Source organism: Strix uralensis, chromosome 4, assembly GCF_047716275.1.
Source record: "Strix uralensis isolate ZFMK-TIS-50842 chromosome 4, bStrUra1, whole genome shotgun sequence".
Classification (NCBI taxonomy): Eukaryota; Metazoa; Chordata; class Aves; order Strigiformes; family Strigidae; genus Strix; species Strix uralensis.
The window spans coordinates 51,415,043-51,436,024 of NC_133975.1; the positions used below are offsets into that span (position 1 = coordinate 51,415,043).

Consider the following 20,982-nt stretch of genomic DNA (forward strand, 5'->3'; position numbering starts at 1 on the left):
GACATTGATGATCAAGTAACGTTTGCTGCAGAGTGGCAATATAATTCAGCCACAAAACACTCTCTTCCACATACATCATGAACCACAGCCACTTCCTCTGTGACAAGCTGAAGACTCACAGTAAGACAGAAAACTTTAGAAATCAGTGCATTATAGACAGAAAGTAGCAGATACTGAAAGAATCGCTGACGAAACACTTGACCTTGGAATAAGGATGACTTTGTCTGATGTCGAGTTCTTTCCTACCTCACTTCTACATGCACAAATCCTCTGACTGCTTAAACACTCAGACCTTGAGCTCTCATCCTCTCAGGGCTTCAGGCTGCCTTTAGAGCCTGCTATTCCCTATCACTCAAGTTGGGTGTAAAAAGTACCCAGGAGACAAGACTGGAGCTGGCATCTCCTGATCCTACTGCATTCTCAGAGACAAAAGCCACACTGGTGTAAACTGAATATTTCCCCACTCCCCTATCTGTTTCAAGTGACTATACAGACTATGCCAGGTCCACCTCCACAACTGGGCTTATCAGCCCAGCTGCCTCAAGCTGTTATTAGCTATTATGCTACTGATCATTGCTATCTGTCAACCACATCTTCAGAGAGAAGCATGAATTTGCAGATGCTCTCTGCTTCCTAAACCATCTCTGCTTGAACAGACCCATAAAATCTGGGATGCCAAATGCCCATTACCATGGACTCTCACTGCAGCAGCATGCATAAACCCCCTGCAACACTTGGTGAAGAGAAGGAGCTGCTCTCGCAGCACTGCTGGAGGTGCAATGTGCTCACCCACAGCTACACACCACCAGCTGAAAAATTAACCTAAATGACGTCCATGGGAATGGGATTAAAAGGTTATTTGATGGTGATCAGCAACACCCCAAACCTTCTGTTTAGTGATGTTAGCAACTCAGCATATGGTAGCTATGAGATGTTTCCTGTGGCTTCCTGGCAGAGACCACAGCATTGGACTGGGTTTACACAAAGAAGTGCATGAGTTAGGCACAAAACTGCAGTTGGGCCTATAGGTAGGACTGCAGCCTTTCCCAAAGCAGAAGGAAAGCAACAGGCCTGTGTGGCACAGCCATGTGGCTGCAGCAACATTTTTGGGCCCTGCATGTGGTGAGGAAGGAAACCCCCAGGAGCCTTCAGGGATCAGAGGTTGCTCAGGGGCTAGGCTCTGGCTCTGCCAGCTGTGGTTGTGAAGATCACATCCAGATGTGGAAACAGCTACAGCAAACAACCAACCCTCCCAATCACTCTTGAATAGAAACACTATGACAAGTGAATAACTAATTAAACCATGGGCATTTCAGTGGAGGGACCGAACGCTCCTAGGGGTAGCAATAACATCCCTATCAACTCCTCACAAATACTCAGTGACTCCATGTTCAGATAACAGCAAGAAGGTCATCCAGGAGGCAGAGCTCCTTTACACCAGGCACTGTACAGCTTGGGGCAGAGGTGGTTTCCCTACCCCTCTGGGTTTGCAGTCCCAGTCCTCGAGGACTGGAACAAAACAGAACAGCGAAACAAAATGACTCAGGGCTGGGAGGTGGAAAAATAGTCAATAAACTGGACTCTATCGACTCTGAACACTGAATTTCTGGCAAGGGCTCAGTTAAGTTAAGCCTCAAAAGGTAGCAGTGTAGTTTATCTAATCTCCCCCAAAATGTGCAAAGCTCAGTCTCACTGTCTACAGGACAGCGGCTGTGCAAGTCAGATTCAGGTCTTAGGTGCACTAATATATGGAGATATTCAGAATCAAAGACAATTTATCAGCTGCTATAAAGTGGCTGATGGCTTTGTTGCAGTCAATAGTGCTATGTTCATTAACTCCAGCTGATAATCGGGCCCTTGGGGTTTGATTCAGACACAAATCTTTAATCAACTAAACACCAACATGAGAAGATGCAGATGCATTTGTGGACAGCCCATTGATTAGAACAGGAAGAAAGAGGTGATTTTTCCATGTATGTTTAACAGCTATGGGTTTTGTTTGTTTGTTTTAAAATCTAACATCAGTCAGACCCAATATGTCTCTTCAGAGCAAGCTACATAAACCAGAGTCCCTGTCCTTATGTATAAAAACAACGCAGCGCAGCTGAGGAGTATGATGTGTATTATTATTCTTGATACACTGCAATCTCATTACATTCCAGAGCAGTCGTCTGAGTCCATTGCAATGCCCAGAGTGCTGGTGATTGCAGTCCAGGGGCTGGCTGAACTAAAAGCCAGATAGGATCCTGGGGAATAGGTAAATGCAGATTCTCTCTGACTTTCAGAAGGAAATTAAAGCTCTTTATTTTGTTTCCTAGTTAGAAGCTCCCTGATGAGAAATGCTACTGTGCTCTGGTGCCAGAGATCCTGCTGAAGTTCCCACAGTTCAGGAATTTCTTTAATCTGATCAACTCTTAGGGTTGAGGAGCAGAAGGAGTGATAAGGCTTCCAGAGGGGAGTTTTACAGAAAAGGTAGAGGTAGGATTAAGATGAAAGGAAATCAATTCTCTACAACCCCTGCATGTGATCCTAGGAAGACGACAGCGTTAAGGTAACATCCCACCTGGCCTGGGCAGGAGGGAGCTGGGGCTCCTTGGGCGAGGTGAAGGTCCCCAGGGCAGAGCTGGCTGTGACCAGCAGCCAGGCTGTTTCTATCTTGCACAAGGACAGTTTGACCTAAAGCCCAACATGAATGCGACAGGACATTGGTTCCAGTGGGCTTCCCGCAACCTTGCCTTCCCTCAAGAAAAGCCTTGGCCACCCTCTTTCCTAGTGATCCAGGCAAGGTTGTAAGTACTAATCGCAAGACTGCAGAGATGGCATTGAAGAGTAACCAAAGCATGTTCTGCTTGAGGGCAGCTTGGGCAGTACAGAGCAAATGGTGCAGATGCTGTGCCTTACCCTTCTGCGGAGGGCATGCTGTAAGGTGTCCCTACGTAACCGCATCAGAGATGGCAAGGTGCCATAGGCAGCACTGAGATGCGTCATATGTCTGTTAGTGATGCTACTGTGATTTGACTGGAAGGTGCCAATGCTTGGGCAGATCAACAGACAAGCATCGATTTACGAATTCTTCCAGGAAGCAGCATTATTTAGTGCATTTAATTAGCAGAGGTTCCCTGCTCATTTTGTCTGCTTAGCAAAGGGATGTGAAGGTTGTCTGCCTCCACTTACTGGGGACCCAGTCTGGAGGCCCTTGCTCCCTGTTGAGCCCTGTGGGAGGTGAGTGAGCTCAGCTTCTGGAATGAACTGTTTTCTGCAAGGTTATGTCCTTTGAGACATGGAAAACTCCAGTGAAGAGCAGGTCTTCCTCTGTTTTTACCACCAGAAGGAACCCTCCTAGTCACCTGAACAGATAGTCTAATATATGCCAGAGAAACATGTTAACCAGTTTCTGCACCCAGCTGACTGACCTGGAGCTTACTGGTCTTGCCTGAAACACTTAAAGTGATTTAGTTGGACAATGTTCCTAGACTCTGGCACTGCTACTATTTGATACTTGCCAGCCAGCCTTGCCTCACTATGGCCTCCATACATTGCACCCTGTCCAGACCATGAGCTGATCAACAGATGAGTGGCTTTTAAAAAAAACTAAACAACCAAAACCATACCTGAGCACTTTGCATGTTGAAGGAAGTAGGGTTAAAATGCTTGGGCTCAGTACAGAAGCTGTAAAATGTCCTGCAGTGTGACTGAAGGATTTTCTGGTTCCCCTGCTATTAGCACATTCTAGAGAAAAGTGTTCTCTTAGACTGGAGGTAACAGAGGGTGCAAGCATTTGTTCATGTGACGTGGAAGGAAAGACTTTCTCTAAATATGGCAGATAATTAGAAGATTAAGGAGCTTCTCCCAGACATTAAGGCTAAGGCTTAGAAGACCAGTGCTAAGGTGCCTAGATCACCAGCTGAAACCTACCTACACAGCAGTGCCCAAGATTCCCTATTGCCTGATGGCTTTGGGATAGTCTACAAAAAAAGTGGTGTCTAAGTACATAAGAATCAAAATTTCCCCCACGATTGCCAGGTTAGACATTTTGTTGAATTTATACAAAGTGACACAGTGAGGAAAGACACTGGTCCTGAGACTAACCATTCATTTGCTGGTTCAGTAGGCAGAGAGCACTATTAGGGGCGTGTTACTCACTGGAGTGAGACATGTGAAAACTAAACCCTGGGACAACACATTCGCCTTCTTTACTGCAAATTTGTTGCTCTTGTGAGCAAGAGGCTGTATGCAAGCACTACATCATCATCACGCAAGGTGGCAGGCTCAGTGGATGCTTTCTTTGGGTTTCAGTGGTTTCCTTAAGACAGAGTGATCCATTTGCAGAATTCTTCAGACAGGTCATCTTGGGAGGAGGGGGAGCTCTGACATCGAACATGCCAGCCCTGAGCCATGGCAGCAGGCACTAAGGCATTTTCTTTGCTAAAATGTACATTTACCAGGGTGCGATGCTTTGCTGCTTGTAACACACAAGCTTTACTTTATGTGACACTTCTGATTCCCTTGGGCTTGAGATGCAGTTTAGTCTGTAGTGCTGAAACTGTTTATCAAGGAAGATGTAAACTCAGTCATCATGTGTTGCATAGCTGTATAGACATAAGGAGGGTCACTCTCTCCAGAGGGGACAAATAGCTTTTCAGTGCAAGAGTCCTGCCAAGATCAGCTGTTTCCTCTTGGTTTCTATCAAGGTTTGACAGCTCATTAAAAGTTAGAATGGAAAAAGATTTGATTTGCTTCACTTAGAAGCAAAGTGTCTTACCCTTTTGCTCGAACAAAGAAAAAAATGACCTTCACTCTTCCCAGCTTTTCTGTGCTATGCTGTAGCTAACAGCAGGGGAGGACCAAATTCTGTGCACAGTTATTGCCAGCAGTTTTTTGGGGCTTTAAAATTGATTCTTCAGTCAGATATTAATTTGAACTGCAAGAAATGATTTAGAGCTACCTGCAGGTTTAAGGCATACAGCTGCATTGATTATGCTGAAGGGACAATTTCAAGGTAATTTTTTTGCATCTTGGAGAGCTAAACCTCAGATTTCCCTGCCCCCCCCCCCCCCCCCCCCCCCCCCCCCCGCCACCAAATGGAGACTCTGCAAGGCCAGATCCACTTCAGGCCCTGCATGCCAAAGGCACAGGGTGAGAAAGAGTTAAACAGCCATGTGACACTATGGCTGGTGCTGCTCCCAAGAACTGTTAATGGTGTTTGTGTCCAGTGTGTTAGTGTGACATTAAAATCAATGTGTGCTGTGTATACCTGCAGGCAGTGCTTGGTCCCTGGTAAACAAGGAAGGCAGAGCTAGGATGAGAGCTACATGATAGGGGATTCAATAATTTAGCTCCGTTTAAAAGAGATCTCATATAAGTTAGGTGGCAATACCACATAACTTGCCAAGAACATCCAATTTACCAGAGCACCTTTTCATTCTTCTATTGGAGTCTTAATGCTAAAAAAGAGTCTGCTGACAGTACCTTTTTATATATGTAAAAACTTTCATGTCACATTTCTCTAGTATTCTGGGAGGTTACCCAATCAATCTATGTCTGCCTTTTCTATCTATCAAAACCCAGTCAATACATTTTTCTCCCACTAAACCCAATGCAAACTTAAGGTAAACAATCTACCAGGAACTTCATATTTCCTTTTGCAGCTCTGTGTCTCTTGGCATGAAAAAAGATGGAAACAATAAAACCTCCAGGGGAAATCCTGGCCTTACAGGGTTTTGTGTGCTTCTCTGCTAAGTCCAGACAGCTGTGCCACTTTGCACTCCCTGGGTTGCCCTGGCTGGTGGAAACACAGAGTCACCTGCTGCAGCTTTAGATCTTTTGTCCTTCTTTTTGTTGGGTCTAACTCTACCTGTTCTTACTCTTGGTTTGCAAAACAAGAACCCTAAGTCCAGCCCAGCATCTCAAACCACTTCATTTCCGCACAGAGAATCAAAGCCTCTCCCAGAAGCTGCACCTTTTCCTTGCTATGCATTAATAACACTGTGCACTCCACGTAGCATGGTGCCCCACCTTGGGTCCCTCCTCTCAACCCAGGCCTTCCATCCTCTCCACTTGCCAGATTCAAGTTTCACAACCCTTTGAACTAACCTTGAATAAAGTCATCACACAGGCAAGAACTCAATGTTGCACCTTACCTGCAGCTCCCCCCATTTCCTCAGCTGTCCTGCAGGACAAACAGTCTTCTCAAGCCATTACCTGAGGCTTTCCCATCTCTCCTAAGAGGGAGCCTTGCCCACTCTTATACCTAGGTCTCTGCTGTAACTCACTGCATCTTTATCAACTGTCTTTAGGCTCTTGCCTCCCATCTCCCCCTGCTCACTGAACTTAAGAAACCAAGAGCACTTGTACTCCTGTCCTCCTCCCATCTGGCAGAGCCTCTACTGCTTCCTGAGCTTAATGCACAATACCAATACACCTGGTGTTTGCAAAGGTGGGGAGAGATGGGAGCCTCCTTTCTCACTGTCCTCTCTGGCAAGGTCCAACCTGCCAAGACTGCTGGTTAGAAACCAGTCTTAGAGAAAAGCTGCTCAGAGATTTTTCATCCAAATGGGTATTTTTCTTTTAATGAGCAATTACTCATTTTCATCCACATTGCAGCACTTTGGAAAATATGTCAATCACTTGATTTTTGAAAGCCAGACTGAACTGTTTTAACAGTGTCGAAATGCCTTTGCAAAATATAATTCATTTACCTGGAAAGGTGTGGAGCATCCATGGAAAGAAGCATTTAAAGTAGCCAATCCCTTCCTCTACAGACCTTTCTCTTTACTATCAAAGGAAAGCTCTGTGCTGTGGTGTTCTTCCCAGTTGCACTTGTTTGTGGCACCTGCTGCATTCTCAGACAGGGGTACTGAAACCAAACCTCTTTTTCCTCCTAGCATCTGGAAATGTAGTTGGGTTTTTTTGTTTTGATTAGGCATATGACCTTTTAAGGAAATAAGTCACAGCACTGAAAGACCCAAATAATTCATTGAAGCAAAACTTGCCAAACAAGTTAAAGAAGTATGAAAGCTCTTCTAGAGCTGGTATTGGATGCCTTGTAATGATAAAAAACTGTGCAATCAGAACAGACTGCCAGGAAAGAGCAATGTTTACATTGTGCCACTACCTGTGTTTGGACGAATAAAAGAGAGAAGTGTGCCACAGTAGAGGGAGCCTTCAATGTAGTTTTTTCTTTTATAACCTGCACTGGAGACACAAAGGATCAGCTTAAGATGGACACAACCTCCACATACATAGCTATAAAAAAAGCTGTAAGCTATACCATATAGCTCTCTTTTTGTTAGGGGCAGGCTCTACAAAAGCTCCTGCTTCTGTTTCAGCAGAGATTTAGGGACTGCCTTCAATTTGGTAGGCTCTCTCTACAGTGCCGTCAACTAGTCTGCAGTAGCTATTCCTGCCTGTATGTGTGCCAGGCTAGAAAGAAAATGCACAAAAGAAATGGGACAGATTTTCTCCCTGCAAGCAAAGGAGTGGACATTATGAGATAGTTACTGTAGCTTTGTGCCTGTGGGAAGTGTGCCATCTCAGGGAAGTGTCCAGTGGAGAAAATATGACTGCTTTCCACTCCACCTGTACTGCCAAAGGGGAATGGGCCAGAGAACCTGGCTTTGGCTTTGCAAGGGCAGAGGAAGATGTGAGAGATGAGTGGCAGACAGGGAAGAGGCTACTCACGCACATCCACCCCAGGGAGCAGAAGCCATGTACTGGCTGTGTTGTTTGCACTCAATTTGGTGATCTCTGGATATGTCCCCAAGGCACAAGAACTCATGTTAAGGAATGCAAGACAGTTGCTAGTATCACTCATGGCAACATCCAAAAAGTGAAGAGCAGATAAGTGTGAGCGACCAACTGCCTCACTCTTCCAAACAGTCCTTCAACATCAACTGAGCCAAGCTGGAGAGGTGGGTGAGTTTGGGAGGAGAGAGATCACTGCTTAAGATGCATGGATGAAGGAGGTATAGCCTGCTGTGGTATAAGCTCTGTGGCAGGGAAGTTAGGGTGAATATCAGGAAAACTTTCTAAGCAAAGAAATATATAAGCATGCAGAGCCATGTCAGTAAAAGGAAGGATATAAACCTGTAATAAAGAATATTTCACATCATTAACCAACATTGGAGCATATACTGCATTTGCATTTGCCTCAGAGAGTTTGTGGGACTCACCTGATTACAGCGTCTTACCTAAACTGCGGTATAGCTCTCAGCTTTCTTAGCCAGCATTTCTCCTTTAAGTAGCTGGTATACATAAAGATATAGTCACATTGGATGTGGGGAGACATTTGGATATGACCCGAGCCAAGTGTCAGCCCTATTTATTCCCCATTCCTTCTCTGCTGGAGCCAGGAAAAAATAGGGAAGCCTGTCCACCAGCCTCTGTCTGCAGAGCAGGCGCTCAAAGCATCCAAAACCTAATGGGAGCCCAGGTGTTTCAGAAGGGTGAGTAACCCAATGCATGGAGCCAGCATCTCCCCAGAGGCTTTTCCCTTAGCTTAAGACTTACTAAACGTAAGAAATTTGTCTCATCAATTAATAGATCAGTAACTGTCCTTAAAAAAGGAAGAGACACAAATGCAAGGGAAGAAATGTGAGACGCTCCCAAATCACAAGATGAGCGGCTTCGTGAATGGCCTCACCTCTGCTGGTTCCCAGGCAGACCTTGTCTCTCCTCCTTCCCGAGCCCAAGGTGATGCAGTCCAGCAGTCCCTGGCTCAGCGCGGATGCGGGGGCTTTGCAGAACCCAGCAGCCATTCCTATGCATCAGCCATTTTCTAACAGATGCCGAGGAAAAGGCAGGTGCTGAGTGGTTGTGCTCTAGCTGCCGGGGTATTTTTCACCAGCCCGTGAGAAACACCTCCTTAACTGCTCAACTTGCTTATGTCTTTCTGATGTTATATAAGTGGATTTAGAGAAAAAGCACTGCCATGAGCAGGTTTCTAATTAGGAAAAGAAATAAATAGAATTATGGAATTAAGGCAGAACCTCAGCATGAATGACCCAAATCCCTTCCTTGTGCCGCAGTCCACAGCAGGCTATTAGAAAACACATTTTTTAAAAAAAGTTAATTCATTGCTAAGATGGCACAGCAAAGGCAAATTCCTTTGCAGCCTGGCAACCACTCTCCCAAGCTACTGATCCCACTTAATTTGACTCTTTTTGACATTCAATACTTTAGGAAGCAGGGTGCTCTGCAATTCAAGCAGCAGTACCCTCATTCCTACAAACACTGCTGAAATACAAGTAGCAATGGGGCATACGTTACCATTTCCTAATTCGCACTGACAACTCTTGGTACAAACATGCAGACTGTCATTACTACTCAGAGTTGCCTACTATGAGTTACCTGCTGTCTCACTGGGTATAGGAGTCTCATTAACAGTAGCTTTCTTTGTGGAGATATCAAGCATCTACAGGTCTCCATGACCCAACCTCAACAGGAGCTAAGAGCACGCAACATCTCTCACAGATGAAGCCATATTTATCTCAATACTCAGCTGCAGATTTAAGTGCCTACATTTTAAGACATGGCTAGCGAAACTAGTCATTTATGGTTCTCAAAGGAGTAATTTGAAATTTGATGAAGAAATCTCAAGTTTTCCACTCCCAATACTGCCACCTACCACAGAGTGTTTTTGATGACATTTGAATCCCCAAATGCATGGTGATTTCTTTAGCTGGTTAAAGAAGTGAAGCAGATACCCTGGGATGTAGTGCTGCTGGTTGGGAAGTGCACGTCCTCAGTAAATCAGCTGATGCATGAACAAGAAGCCAGACTTACTCTTTACATATGAAGGCACTATCTTGCTGAAATTGCTATGTGACATGATATAAAATCTGCATCAGATGGAAAATATGTACTGGTGATTATTGGTTTGATAGGATGCTAGGTTATTTTCTGCACTGGTCCTTTTTCTGCTGGGTCAGTCTCCTGGTGGCGGGGGATCTCTAGGTTTTTTCCCTACTGCAGCGGGACTACAGGGATGAAGTAGGAAAGGGAGACCTCAGTTTTCCTGCCAACATAGAGAGCTTGCCAGTTGTGGCACACAGCTGAATGAACCCAGCTACCATAGGGAAACACCCCACTCCTGGCAGTTTGGGTTCAGGACTGATCTTTGGCAGCCACTGGCATGCAGGAACTTGAACCATATGACAAGGAATCCAGGAAAGCTCATTAATAAAATACCCTGCCCAATTGCCCAAGTTGAAGTAGCTTGAACCCTAGCAGCCAACCGCAAGACACGAGAAGTACAGAAACACAGTGAAGAAAACAACTATTTTTGGGAAGAGAGCTCCAGCTTGGGGTGAGCAGCTAGAACGTCCCTGGTAGCAGAGGCACCACACAACCACATTATCTCAGGGTCTGTTCCGCTCCTCTCCCCTTGTCATAGGAAAGAGTACGCCGAGGTGGGTTCCTCATGCCCTCTAGTAGTAGACAGGCACATGGAAATACCATACATGTAACACCACCAGATCAAAATACTTCACTGCCATCATCTGTTATCTTATGCTCTTTTGTACTATCAGATAAAACTTTATTTCTTTTTGGGGAGGAAAGTGGTTCAGGTTACTCTGATGCTGATGCTCTTGGCTTTGCACATGATGTGCAGGCATGCTGGTGGATGGTGGTAACAATTTACTACAGCAGTGACACCGCAGGGTTAAAACGCTGCCCTTTTCAGTCTTGGCTCCTGGGTTGCTGAGCCAGATGAATAATGTGTTGCTGTGTGGCAACTACTGAAAGGCTGCTGAAAGGCTGAGTGAATTCATGCCAAAGGGTAGAGTAGTCCTGCAGAAAAGCCTGTGCTCATGAACAGCTGTGAAAAGGCACGGGCACTTACACAGAAGGAAGCAGACGTGTCTCTTCTCCGGCAGGGACAGTGCATGGTGGCTTCCACTGCACTGAGCTTTGCAAGGTGCCAGGTCTCAGGCCTGAACAGAGAAAGCCCTTTGTAGCTGCTCTGTCTTACAGACATACAGATCTAGCCCGAATGGCCACACTTAAAAGTCCTTTCTTTTCCCATGTCAGCCTACAAACAGAGACCCAGAATAATTAAGACAGTGTTCATTTTATTGTGCTCAGCATGGAAACCAGGAGATGTAAGACAGCAAAACATTAAATTCCTAAGTGACTCAATCGAGTGGGTAACATTGCTTTAGTATCACTGTAAGACTTCTTCACATGCAAACTTCTGTTGGTATGTCTTGAATGAACGCCACGGTACACCTGGAAGCCTAATACTAGCTTTACTTTGTACAGTACATCACGCTCAGTCAGTGTAACTATAAAAATAACAAAGCCACAATAACATTAGTTCTTGTTAGAAGCCCCCAAGTTGGTTTTCTCCTGCTGCTGATTGATTCACAGCCATCATTTTTGTGGTGCTTGCAACAGCCAGGAATTCAAACTTCACCTATCCTTTCTCCCTTTAACTCTGGGTAGAAACTCCCAATGCTTTCAGTGTGCAACCAAGACCCTAACTTCAGACTTCAGATGTGATTTTATGTACCACAAATGCATAGATCTTCCTCTTCCATTTTACTGAAATTCCTCAGGGCAGTGTCTAAACTTGCATTTGACATACTTGAAACTATTGATTATAAGCTCAGCTAATGGAAGTGTTGTCAGGAGGACTCTCCAGTAGAAGGGTTACCTGTTGTAACAGAGCTGCTGAGAAGCATCCGAGAGACTCGTATTCAGCAACAGACAACTGCTGGAGACTTTGCTGGCAGAATTGTCATTTATTTCTATTCCAGAGAGTGTCAGTCTAAGCAGAAAGCTAACAAAAACTTAAGGTCTAGTATTTCAAACGGGACTTGGTTGACGTGATTCTGTTTCTAATGAGCTCAGATGCTTGCTATCACCCATAGTCTTTTTGCAGAAACCAGTTTGTACATAAAGTACAGATTTCCACCAAGCTCAGGAGCCACTGCACTTTCTGTTGACAGTCTAGACACAGAGGTTGGTGTTTTTTTTAGATACAGCTGTGGGAATTTTTTTGAGACCACATAAGGAGAAAATCCTTGTTTCTGTATTGCAGAGTGATCTAAACTTGCCTCAAAGTTGATGAAAATGCTAGGTGTCCAGCATTCAATCAGAAGGGCAAAGGGAAAAAATTGTCTTAGAGTAATGCATGAGACCTGCACACATGTACATCCCTTTTAAACATGGACACATGCACACATAAGCTTACCTACAGCAAATGTTTTCCTAGAGGAAAAAACATTTCATCTCTGTGTGACTGGGCTCAGTAATTACAGCATTTTCTTCTTTAAAGAAGCCTGAATGATGCAAAAATCTGCAAAATCTGCCTTGCCAGGATTTGATGCAACATCCACATTATAAACTCTGGGAAGGAAGAGCTGCTCAGAAAAGCACAAAGCAGAATAAAACAATAAATCTCAGTTTCAAAAAAAAAAGGATCATAGTAATTTCAGTTTGGCTCAATGAAGCTGTAATACTTCATTTTTTCTTTTAAACATCTACACTGACTCAAGTGAGATGACTAAGAGAACATTGCAGCCATTTCAATGTACAGGACCTGACCTTCAGTCCCATGGACCACTGCAGCATCCAGTGACTCCAGAGATACTTGGTAGTGTGCAGCATCTGGATAAGAATCTGTGTGCATATCTTCGGGATGACTGAAAATACTAACCACCCATACAGGCATCACAGAGTCACCATAAAATAAACCGGCAGAGGTCGAGACATTACAAAAACAGGGGAGAAGGAAAAGGAGGGGATAGTTTTCTTCAGACCATAGCCCTTAACTTTCTAAGTCCCTGGAGCCTGACAATCATTTGTCTCTCATTCAGAGCAGCCATTTCCATAAGCTGGGTTTGAAAGACTTACTCTGTCTTGGTAACCATTTGCATTAATTTTTAAAAGGTGTAGAAAGATAAGACATGGAACAAGACAACGGAACTAACAAGCTAATAAAATTTGTACTTTCATACAAACCTTGCCTATACTAAGTAATGAAAGTAATTCCATCAAGTTTCCAAACCGAAAACCAGGGTTCCTATTAACTTCAACACTGATTTTCATCTGGATTTCCACTTCTAACTTTAACACTTCATCAGAGTTATGAAATTCAAGATAAAAGCTAGTGTTATCTTTAGAGCATAAATTCACCTTTTCTGAATCCCTTGAATATACTTCTCCAAATGGTGCATTTTACAAGCTCTTACATGGTAGTAGCAGCAATAAACTGAGGTTGTTTGCCTAGTGGTTTTGAATCATATTTGGATATATCTATACATATGAGCAAAATATACAGCTTTTGGAAATGTTCATTTTCCTAAAAGCCATGGGACACCAACAATATGAAAAATGTGTGAGCTCAGAATGAACAAATGGGCAAACTTACGCAGAACATTGGCTTTGCAGAAATAGGAATGGGAATTCCTTGTGAAGCACCTATATCAACTTTGGTTTACTTCTCTTTTGGTCCCTCCCTCCCCATGTTTCTCACCAATTCCTTCTGGTATATTCAAAAGAAGGTTTTCTTCTACTGAAATGGATAAGACCGATATTCTCCTTCTTGTCCCTCCAGCTCTTTCCCCACTCTTTTTTCCAAACCAAGGCAGCAGAAATGAGGCAGGACTTCAGCACTTGTGCCCAAAGCAGTGCAAAGCTGGCAGACACCAACCAAGCGCTCACAGACAGTGGTGGATGGCACAGCCTTACACAAAATCCCGGACTATATTGCAAATTGCCTGCAATGAGATTCTCCTTCAACTCAGGCTCTGTACTGGGAACACTGAAACACGCTTATTCTCATCTTTCCTAGTGGAAAGCTCCTGAAGTCAAACTAGAAGTAACTCTTCCATTCTCATTCACTGCTTTTATTAATAGTTCTGGCCATGTCAACCTCTCCCCCCTAGAAGATGCAACCAACAGGGAAGAGTTTCCTGACAAGTAGCTTGTTTCCCAAAATTTCTCACTTGCAACAAACTGAATTTGAATTACTTCAACTGGCTAGGCTGCAACACATGTATTTTTATCTTTTTTTTTTTTTCATACAGATTTACTCTTAGGAATGACAAAGTACTTTCTGTTTTGAACCCTCTTTTTATTAGCCCAAATGGATTTCCTTGGTTGTTAACCATCCCACCAGTGCAATGTGATTCTGAGTCACTCGGCAGAGAAAAAAAGCATGGTGGTGGCACACAGATCATCTCCCCCTACCCTCTCCCATACTGCTACTCCAAGCACACTTCCATTTTTGACGCTGACATGACACCAAGAACAGTCTTTCTTGGCTGCTACAAGACCATTCACATGCATAATATTGGATAATTGCTACCCAAAACATGGTTCTGTTTTGCTGCTGGTGAAAGATGCATCATCCCTACAAGGATTCACATCACCATCTAGACATTTTATGCAGGAGAAAGCATAAATTACCAGTGTTAAACTATCAGGTTGCCTACAGTCTGCTCTAGCAAAGCGAAGTGAAAACCTAAAATATTTTCCATGAGATGTGCTGGTGATTATCAACTCATTTCTGTGTGTTGGTTTTTGGCATGTTATTGCTTGGCTTCAAATGCATGCCTTCAGGACTTCTGTGTCCACCAGGCAGTGTCACCAACATTTTGCAGTTTGTCTTTGCACTCATATTTTCCTGGAGTACAAAAGCACAGTGGTCTGCTGACCACTACGGTTTTTCCAGTTATGCCCATGCAGTTGTTCAGATGCATCCACTTAGTAACTTGCTCACCGGTGTTCTGTGGTATGTATGTATTGATGAAATTTTCCTGGAAGAAAGGTCATTTGGTGTGGGGAGGGAGGTGTGGGTGGACCAGCTGGTAAAGACTCACAGCTGAAAGCAGCTGCAGGGAACCAGGAAGGATCACCCATTCCTCACAAAGAAGAGTTAATTCCAGTGCCAGCCCAGCACCCTGCACATTCATTGCCAAGCCCACTTTGGTCTCAGTAAATCAAGTCATACCCATAGGCTAGAAATATTTTGGAGAGCTTAAGCTAAAGGATAAAGTTCATGGAAATCGGTGAATGTGCGACAGCCATTTATTCTCCTCTGGAAAAAAATATAACAATTCATTTATATATTCAGACTGAGCATATTTGTAAAGGAACAGTTCAGAGTAAGCTGGCTCACAACGCTACAGCGAGGGGGACAGTGGAGAGAGGGACACGAGCTGAGCCAGGGGACACTGTTTTGCAGGAAGACAGGCTGGGCAGCAGCTAGCTAGGGAGGGGGCAAAAGGGAGGTGAAAAGAGCAGCGCAAAGCCTTGGACCTGGACAGGACACAGCAAACACCGCTGACAACTCAGGGAACCTCTTCAGGGCTGACACAGACACAACGTGGGAAGAGACACTGAACTTGTCAACTAACCTGACATAGTGATACTGCCAATATTAATCCCACACAAAATTTCACGTGAAACTCACATCTCGGACACTGCTAGGAAGGGGTGGAAACAGTAGTACTAACAGAAAAAAGGTAGGAGACCTTCCTCCTGGTAGGCAGAGGTGGGAAGACACTCTCTAATGTGGTATTTCAGAATTAGCAATTCAGCATCAAGTGGGAGAGGACTTGAAATGACGTACAGAAATGGAACAAGGACATGCCATAAAGCCCCCAAATATATACCAGAGGAAAACTGGGAGTCAATTCAATACTACGATAGGGGCAACACCTATCATCGAACTGGGTTAAAATATTTTATCTTACAGTATTTTCTCTCTCTGCTGGGGAAAAATTGCCCCAAAACAGCTGCTTTGAAGGCTTGGCAGTTGATAAACTCAAAAAGTCTGGTCTCCTAAATAAAAGGGGATGACCTCAGGTCTCCTTCACAGAAAAAAAGAAAAAAAATTATATTAGTACTCATTTACACTATGTAAACCTGTAAGATTCACAGAGTAAGTTATAAGAGTGAGATCTACAGAGTAAGTCAGGTGTGTGGTACTAGACAGAAATAAATTATCATCATGATTCATGAAAAATCTTTAATGGAATAAAAATAACCCCTATTTAACTCTAGTACTCTGCAGGATTACAATATCCAAATCCTCAGTGCTTTGCAGGATTGAAAACTAAATTTTCTACAAACTGCAGGAGTTCTCCAGCCTCCCATCATGAATTCTAGTGGACAGAATGAAAAGCTATTGGGAAACACATTTCCCAGGTTGAAAAATATCATTAAGGTGAGAAATGTGACCAACATACATTTGAGACATTATTGTATATCATGCTTCTGGAGAAACAGTCACTAAGCTACCTTTTATTAGCAGTTTCTACAACTTTTCTAACATTAGAAATACAGCAAAGATTGTCTCAAGATTTCAATACTTTTGTAAAGTGGATGTTTCAAGTTAACAATATAATGGTTTATAATATAGACAACATTAGGTAAAACAAAATACACACAGGCTAAATAAATGGTATTCGGTTTATGAAAGATGGCAAGAAAAGCATCAAAATACTACAAAAAAAGTAGAGTTGGCTAAGAACTTTAAAGGGAAAAAAATCAGCGTAATGCACTAGACATGTAGGCTCATGGACCCAGATGCACAGGATAGCCTACTTCTATGGGAAAACATTACTGTGCATCTCCAGAGAGAGAAAAAAAGATTCACATCACTTTAAAGAGTGATTTAGAGGAGCCAGAATGGCTTGCTGCTTTTGAAAGACTTGGCCGGAGCACCACAGCCTGAGTGAGGGCAGCATCCTGTCAGATGCGGGTACATCTACTGATGTGCTCTCTCATGCCTCGCCTGCCCTGTGTGCATCGCCTGCTTACACCTTAAGTGTGGCTGATGCAGGGGAGAAAAAGCCCGCAGAATATAGTCCTCTCTCACCTCCCCTTCTAGCCATCAAAATCCCATTGACTTAACTTCTCCCAAAGAGATAATCCTTCAGCCTTGATCCTCACTCTTTGCCTGGTTCTCCATTTCAGTGGAGAGGAAGACCTGGCTCTTTGGGGCTCACATGAGAACGGCGTCTCACAGTATCAACAGAAGCGAGACTGCTCAGTGATCAAGGTCCACAGCCTTTTCACGGACTTACCTCAGTATGGGTAATTTACACACCAGGGAAGTTGTCTTGCGTTAGGTCTTTACAGCTGTTGGAACTCAGTTTCACCTCCCCCAGCCCACCCCAAGGTATAAGACCTTGTGATGCACACAAATAACTTCCCATAATAATGCTGACAATCTCTCTGCTTCTTGCTTTATCAGAAGCTGCTGCTCTCCCTGCAGCAAGGTGACAATTTAAATTTGTGCTTTTGCTAAGGTGCCTAACTTTTCATCTGACAGTAGTCAGGATGGGGGCATAACGTGGAAACATACCAGCTGTGGCAAGAGTAACGGCTTGATGGAGTGCGTGGCTATTCAGAAAACAAAGGGGAACAATTTTCCACTGTTGTTGCATCACAACCCCAATAACACAACTGAACAGCAGGACTCGAGACTTGAGGGGAAGGATTCTCTCTACCACCACAGACATCTACACACTCTTGCAAACCATGTCAGTCTAACACAGAAGAGGGAGCGGGTCTGACGCAGCAATTAGGACGCCTAAAATTCTGCAGCATGGACTGGAACACGTTGTGCTGCCTTCCTTTCAGTTTTTTATTTGAGGATGTATCTGAGGAAATGGATTTCCGGGTCTGACTGTTCTGGGCCCGGATCAGTTTCTCGTGTTCCCGTATTTGTCTCTGTAAGTGGTTCTGGATGGCAATTCCCAGGGATTCTGGATCGAGGGAAGCACCGTAAACCTCCCACGTCATACCCTGCTCATCCCAAACAACATCCCTGACGTGTTTGGACTGCTTCACTTGCACTTTTGCCTCCATGGCCAGGGTGGGCTGCTTTTTGTTTTCCCCCAGGTTTGCCAAGGCCTGAGCTGAAGCAGGAAGAGCTGTTGTGTGAAGTTGGTGCCTGGGCTCCTTGGCCTGAAGGCCTTGCTGCTGGGGGGCTGCTGACACCTCGAAGGGAGGGGTGAGATGTGCAGAACTCTCACTCAACTCGGGTGTCAGTCCTGCCTGCAGGCTCTGGCTGCTGGCTGTCTGAGCCTGGCCAGTTTCTCCCTGTCCCCTGCTCTCCTCCTTCTCACCTGTATCCTCTGAACGTGCCTTTATGTGGACCGTGGCAGGCTGGCTGCTAACATTCATCCCTCCTCTAGGATCAAGCACAGCTGAGTTTTCTTCCTTTGGTTTAACCACAGATTGATTAGGAATGGCCTCCCCTTGACTCGCACCCTTACTTTGCACAGGCTTTTGCTCAGAGTCACCCATGACCTCTTTCTGCTTGACTTCACTATCTGTGCTACAAAGTAAAGGTAACCGGCTGCTTCCTGCATCATGGACAAGATCTTGCACATTGTTTTTGGTTCCTGGGACAGCAGCAGCAGAAGGGGTGCTTGGTTCTCCAGTGCCAGACCCAGGCTGTGCTGGAGTTTGATTACTGGAGTCAACTGCAAGCTGCTCAACAGGGATGGGCTTTGGTGGGACTGCAGCATTCACTGGCAGCCATGCAGCATCCTTGCTGTCAGGGGCTGCACTGATCATTTCTGCATTACCCACAGATGTCACTTGGGAGGTAACGGCCACAGGGGAGAAGTGTTTTGCATTATCTGCTGATGATGGAGACACCACATCAGGTGGGACTCCAGGCAGCCTGACAGGCTGTGTTTGGGCTGAAGCAGTCACAGCCATAACAGTCAGTTTTGATGTGATATCAGGAGAACATGGTGACTTTTGTTGTGAGGATAAACTGTCAGTAAGTGCAGAGTGACTCAGCCCCGTACCTCCTTGGTAAATTACGTGCAGTTCTTCCTTCTTCTCTGGAGGAGGATTCCCTTTTAAGAAGGCAGCAAGGATACTGGGACTGGTGGAAGCCGATTTGCTCTCCATGGTAGCCACGGCCTGAACCTCAGCATCTTGACACGTCCTGCTTACTGCTTCCTGAGTTAAAGAGCTGCTCTCCGGCTGAACTGTCATTGTACTCGTTTCTCTGAATTTGGAGAGCTGGGTGGGGCCTGGGCTCCCTGGCTCAGCATCTGCGTTGCGTACAGGATGCGGACTCTCATGGCTAGGCTGGGCTGGTGCCTCACCGCTCTGCACCGCTTCAGTCTTATCTGTGGGATGCAACTGTGTGGTGTCTGCAGCCTCGCTTTTTGTCTCCAAACTGGTCTGTAGGTCTCTCCCCAGGTCAGCTTCAGTGTGACACACTGGCGAGGCTGACTGACATGCAGCAGAACCATTTTCTTCTGCTTCCCTGTCTTTTTCCCCTCTTTGCAGAAGGTTTGCCTGAGAACTATGACAGGACTCATTACCCCTGATAGGGTCGCTGGGGGAAGAATAATTTAACACCTCAAGTGCTGGCTGATCATCAGTCCCCTGAGGTTTCAAGGCGGAGTCATCCATTTGCGTCAGGGAGCTCGTTTTTGCCTGGCTGCCTTGCACAAACTGCCGGGAGCTCTGGGGGGCTGGCATCATCTCTGGCCCCCGCCCTGCTGAGGGGGCTCCTGCTGCAGCGGGGACTAGCGCTGCTGGTCCCTGGCTGCCCGCTGGCTGGGAGCAACCAGCTGGCTCTACGGCTGCAGAATGTCCCTCTGCAGCTTTGCTGGCGAGCCCAGGAGGAAAGGCTTCCTGCTGGCTAGCATCGTCCTCGCAGCACTGCTCACACCTCTGCACGCTGGCAGCCGATGTACATTTCAGGTCGAACAAGCAAACTCCAGCAGAGCCGGATGACGTGCATGGGAAGCCATTGCTGGCCCTCTCTCCACTGGGTAGCTGGGACTGGTGCTTAGCAGACTGCAGGTCTCCCAGGTGGTCCTCCTCCACAGAAGCTGTGACCAGGGAAAGCTTGGCAGATCTCAGAGGATCTGGTACAGTCCCCATGGACTGTATCTGAGATGTGTTTTGCCCTCAGCTTCTCCTCGGAGTTTTCTCGCTGGGTGGTGGGTGCAACAGGGCAGGCTGTAAGCAACAGGTTTCCTGGGAAGCTAATCTGTTAATGAAAGAAACATAGTGTTAGCAGCAGTCAGATACAAGAAAAAGTACCTGAAACAGATTGATTTTACAGCTTGGAGAGAAATGCTTGCAGGCAAGAGGGAAAGTGAAACATCTGATTCTGCCTAAAAGTCACATGAAAGATTTCAAGGATCTCCCGATTCCAAGGTCTGGATGGAGAAGACAATACTAGGGACAAAGGAACAGCGGCTGCCCTGCTGTTGATACATCAATGAAAACATAATGACATGCCAAGAGAAAGGGAAAAAAAAAGAAATATGAAGGGAAAGCAGGGATGAATGGGAAGGAGAGCAGACTTTGTGTGGAAGTTTTAGGTCACAAAATAAACTCAATGTAATAAAATCCTCTAGCAAGCCACCTGTGGAAGGAAAGGTGCTACCCTGACTGTTGTGCCTATGTGAAGAACCAGATCTGATTCCCACCCTGTGACATGAGTGGATCCCTTTGCTGAGCACCAGTTCCATCTTCCCACAGAGAGCCCTTCTCTAACTCCACTACTAACAAGGACATGTCACAGGGGGCAACAGGTCACTTCAGACTAATGTGGATGAACCCAAACCTCACTGGTAAAAGGAACACAGAGGGCCGACAACCTGCTGCATGGTGCAGATAAACACCAAGAAAAGCTGCTGCACTGTACAGCACCTGGGCTGTACACATACTTACCGCTTTCACATTTAGATCTTTTGAAATAATTACAAGGAAGCCAGCTCAATTAATAACTGGGGGCACAGATGATCTAGAAATCAATTTACAAGCAGGTGGTATGAAACTGGAAGGGGAACACTGTAGCACTGCAGAACAGGAGGGGCCCATCCCATACCCAGTGAAACACTGGGGAGCGATTTTAAACAGGTGGAGCAGAGTTATCCAGGTTGAAATCCAGCCAGGACTGCAGAGAAACCATTGCTTCAAACAGAAGGCAGTCTCCAAATGTGCTTGTTGGCTGGGCTTTCAAAAGGACTTAGCATTGCC

At 45.2% G+C, this 20,982-nt stretch overlaps 1 protein-coding gene across 4 annotated transcripts in view; it reads right to left on the reverse strand.

The window, feature by feature from the left end:
* Positions 1-11,050: 11,050 nt before the first annotated feature.
* GPRIN3 (GPRIN family member 3) overlaps positions 11,051-20,982 on the reverse strand; it is a 35,998-nt gene continuing 26,066 nt past the window's right edge. For all 4 annotated transcript variants that reach the window (XM_074866741.1, XM_074866742.1, XM_074866740.1 and 1 more), the window contains one exon: positions 11,051-19,984. In XM_074866741.1, the coding sequence (XP_074722842.1) occupies positions 17,500-19,875 (2,376 nt within the window). In that variant the 5' untranslated portion in view covers positions 19,876-19,984 and the 3' untranslated portion in view covers positions 11,051-17,499. The remainder of the gene's footprint in view (positions 19,985-20,982) is intronic.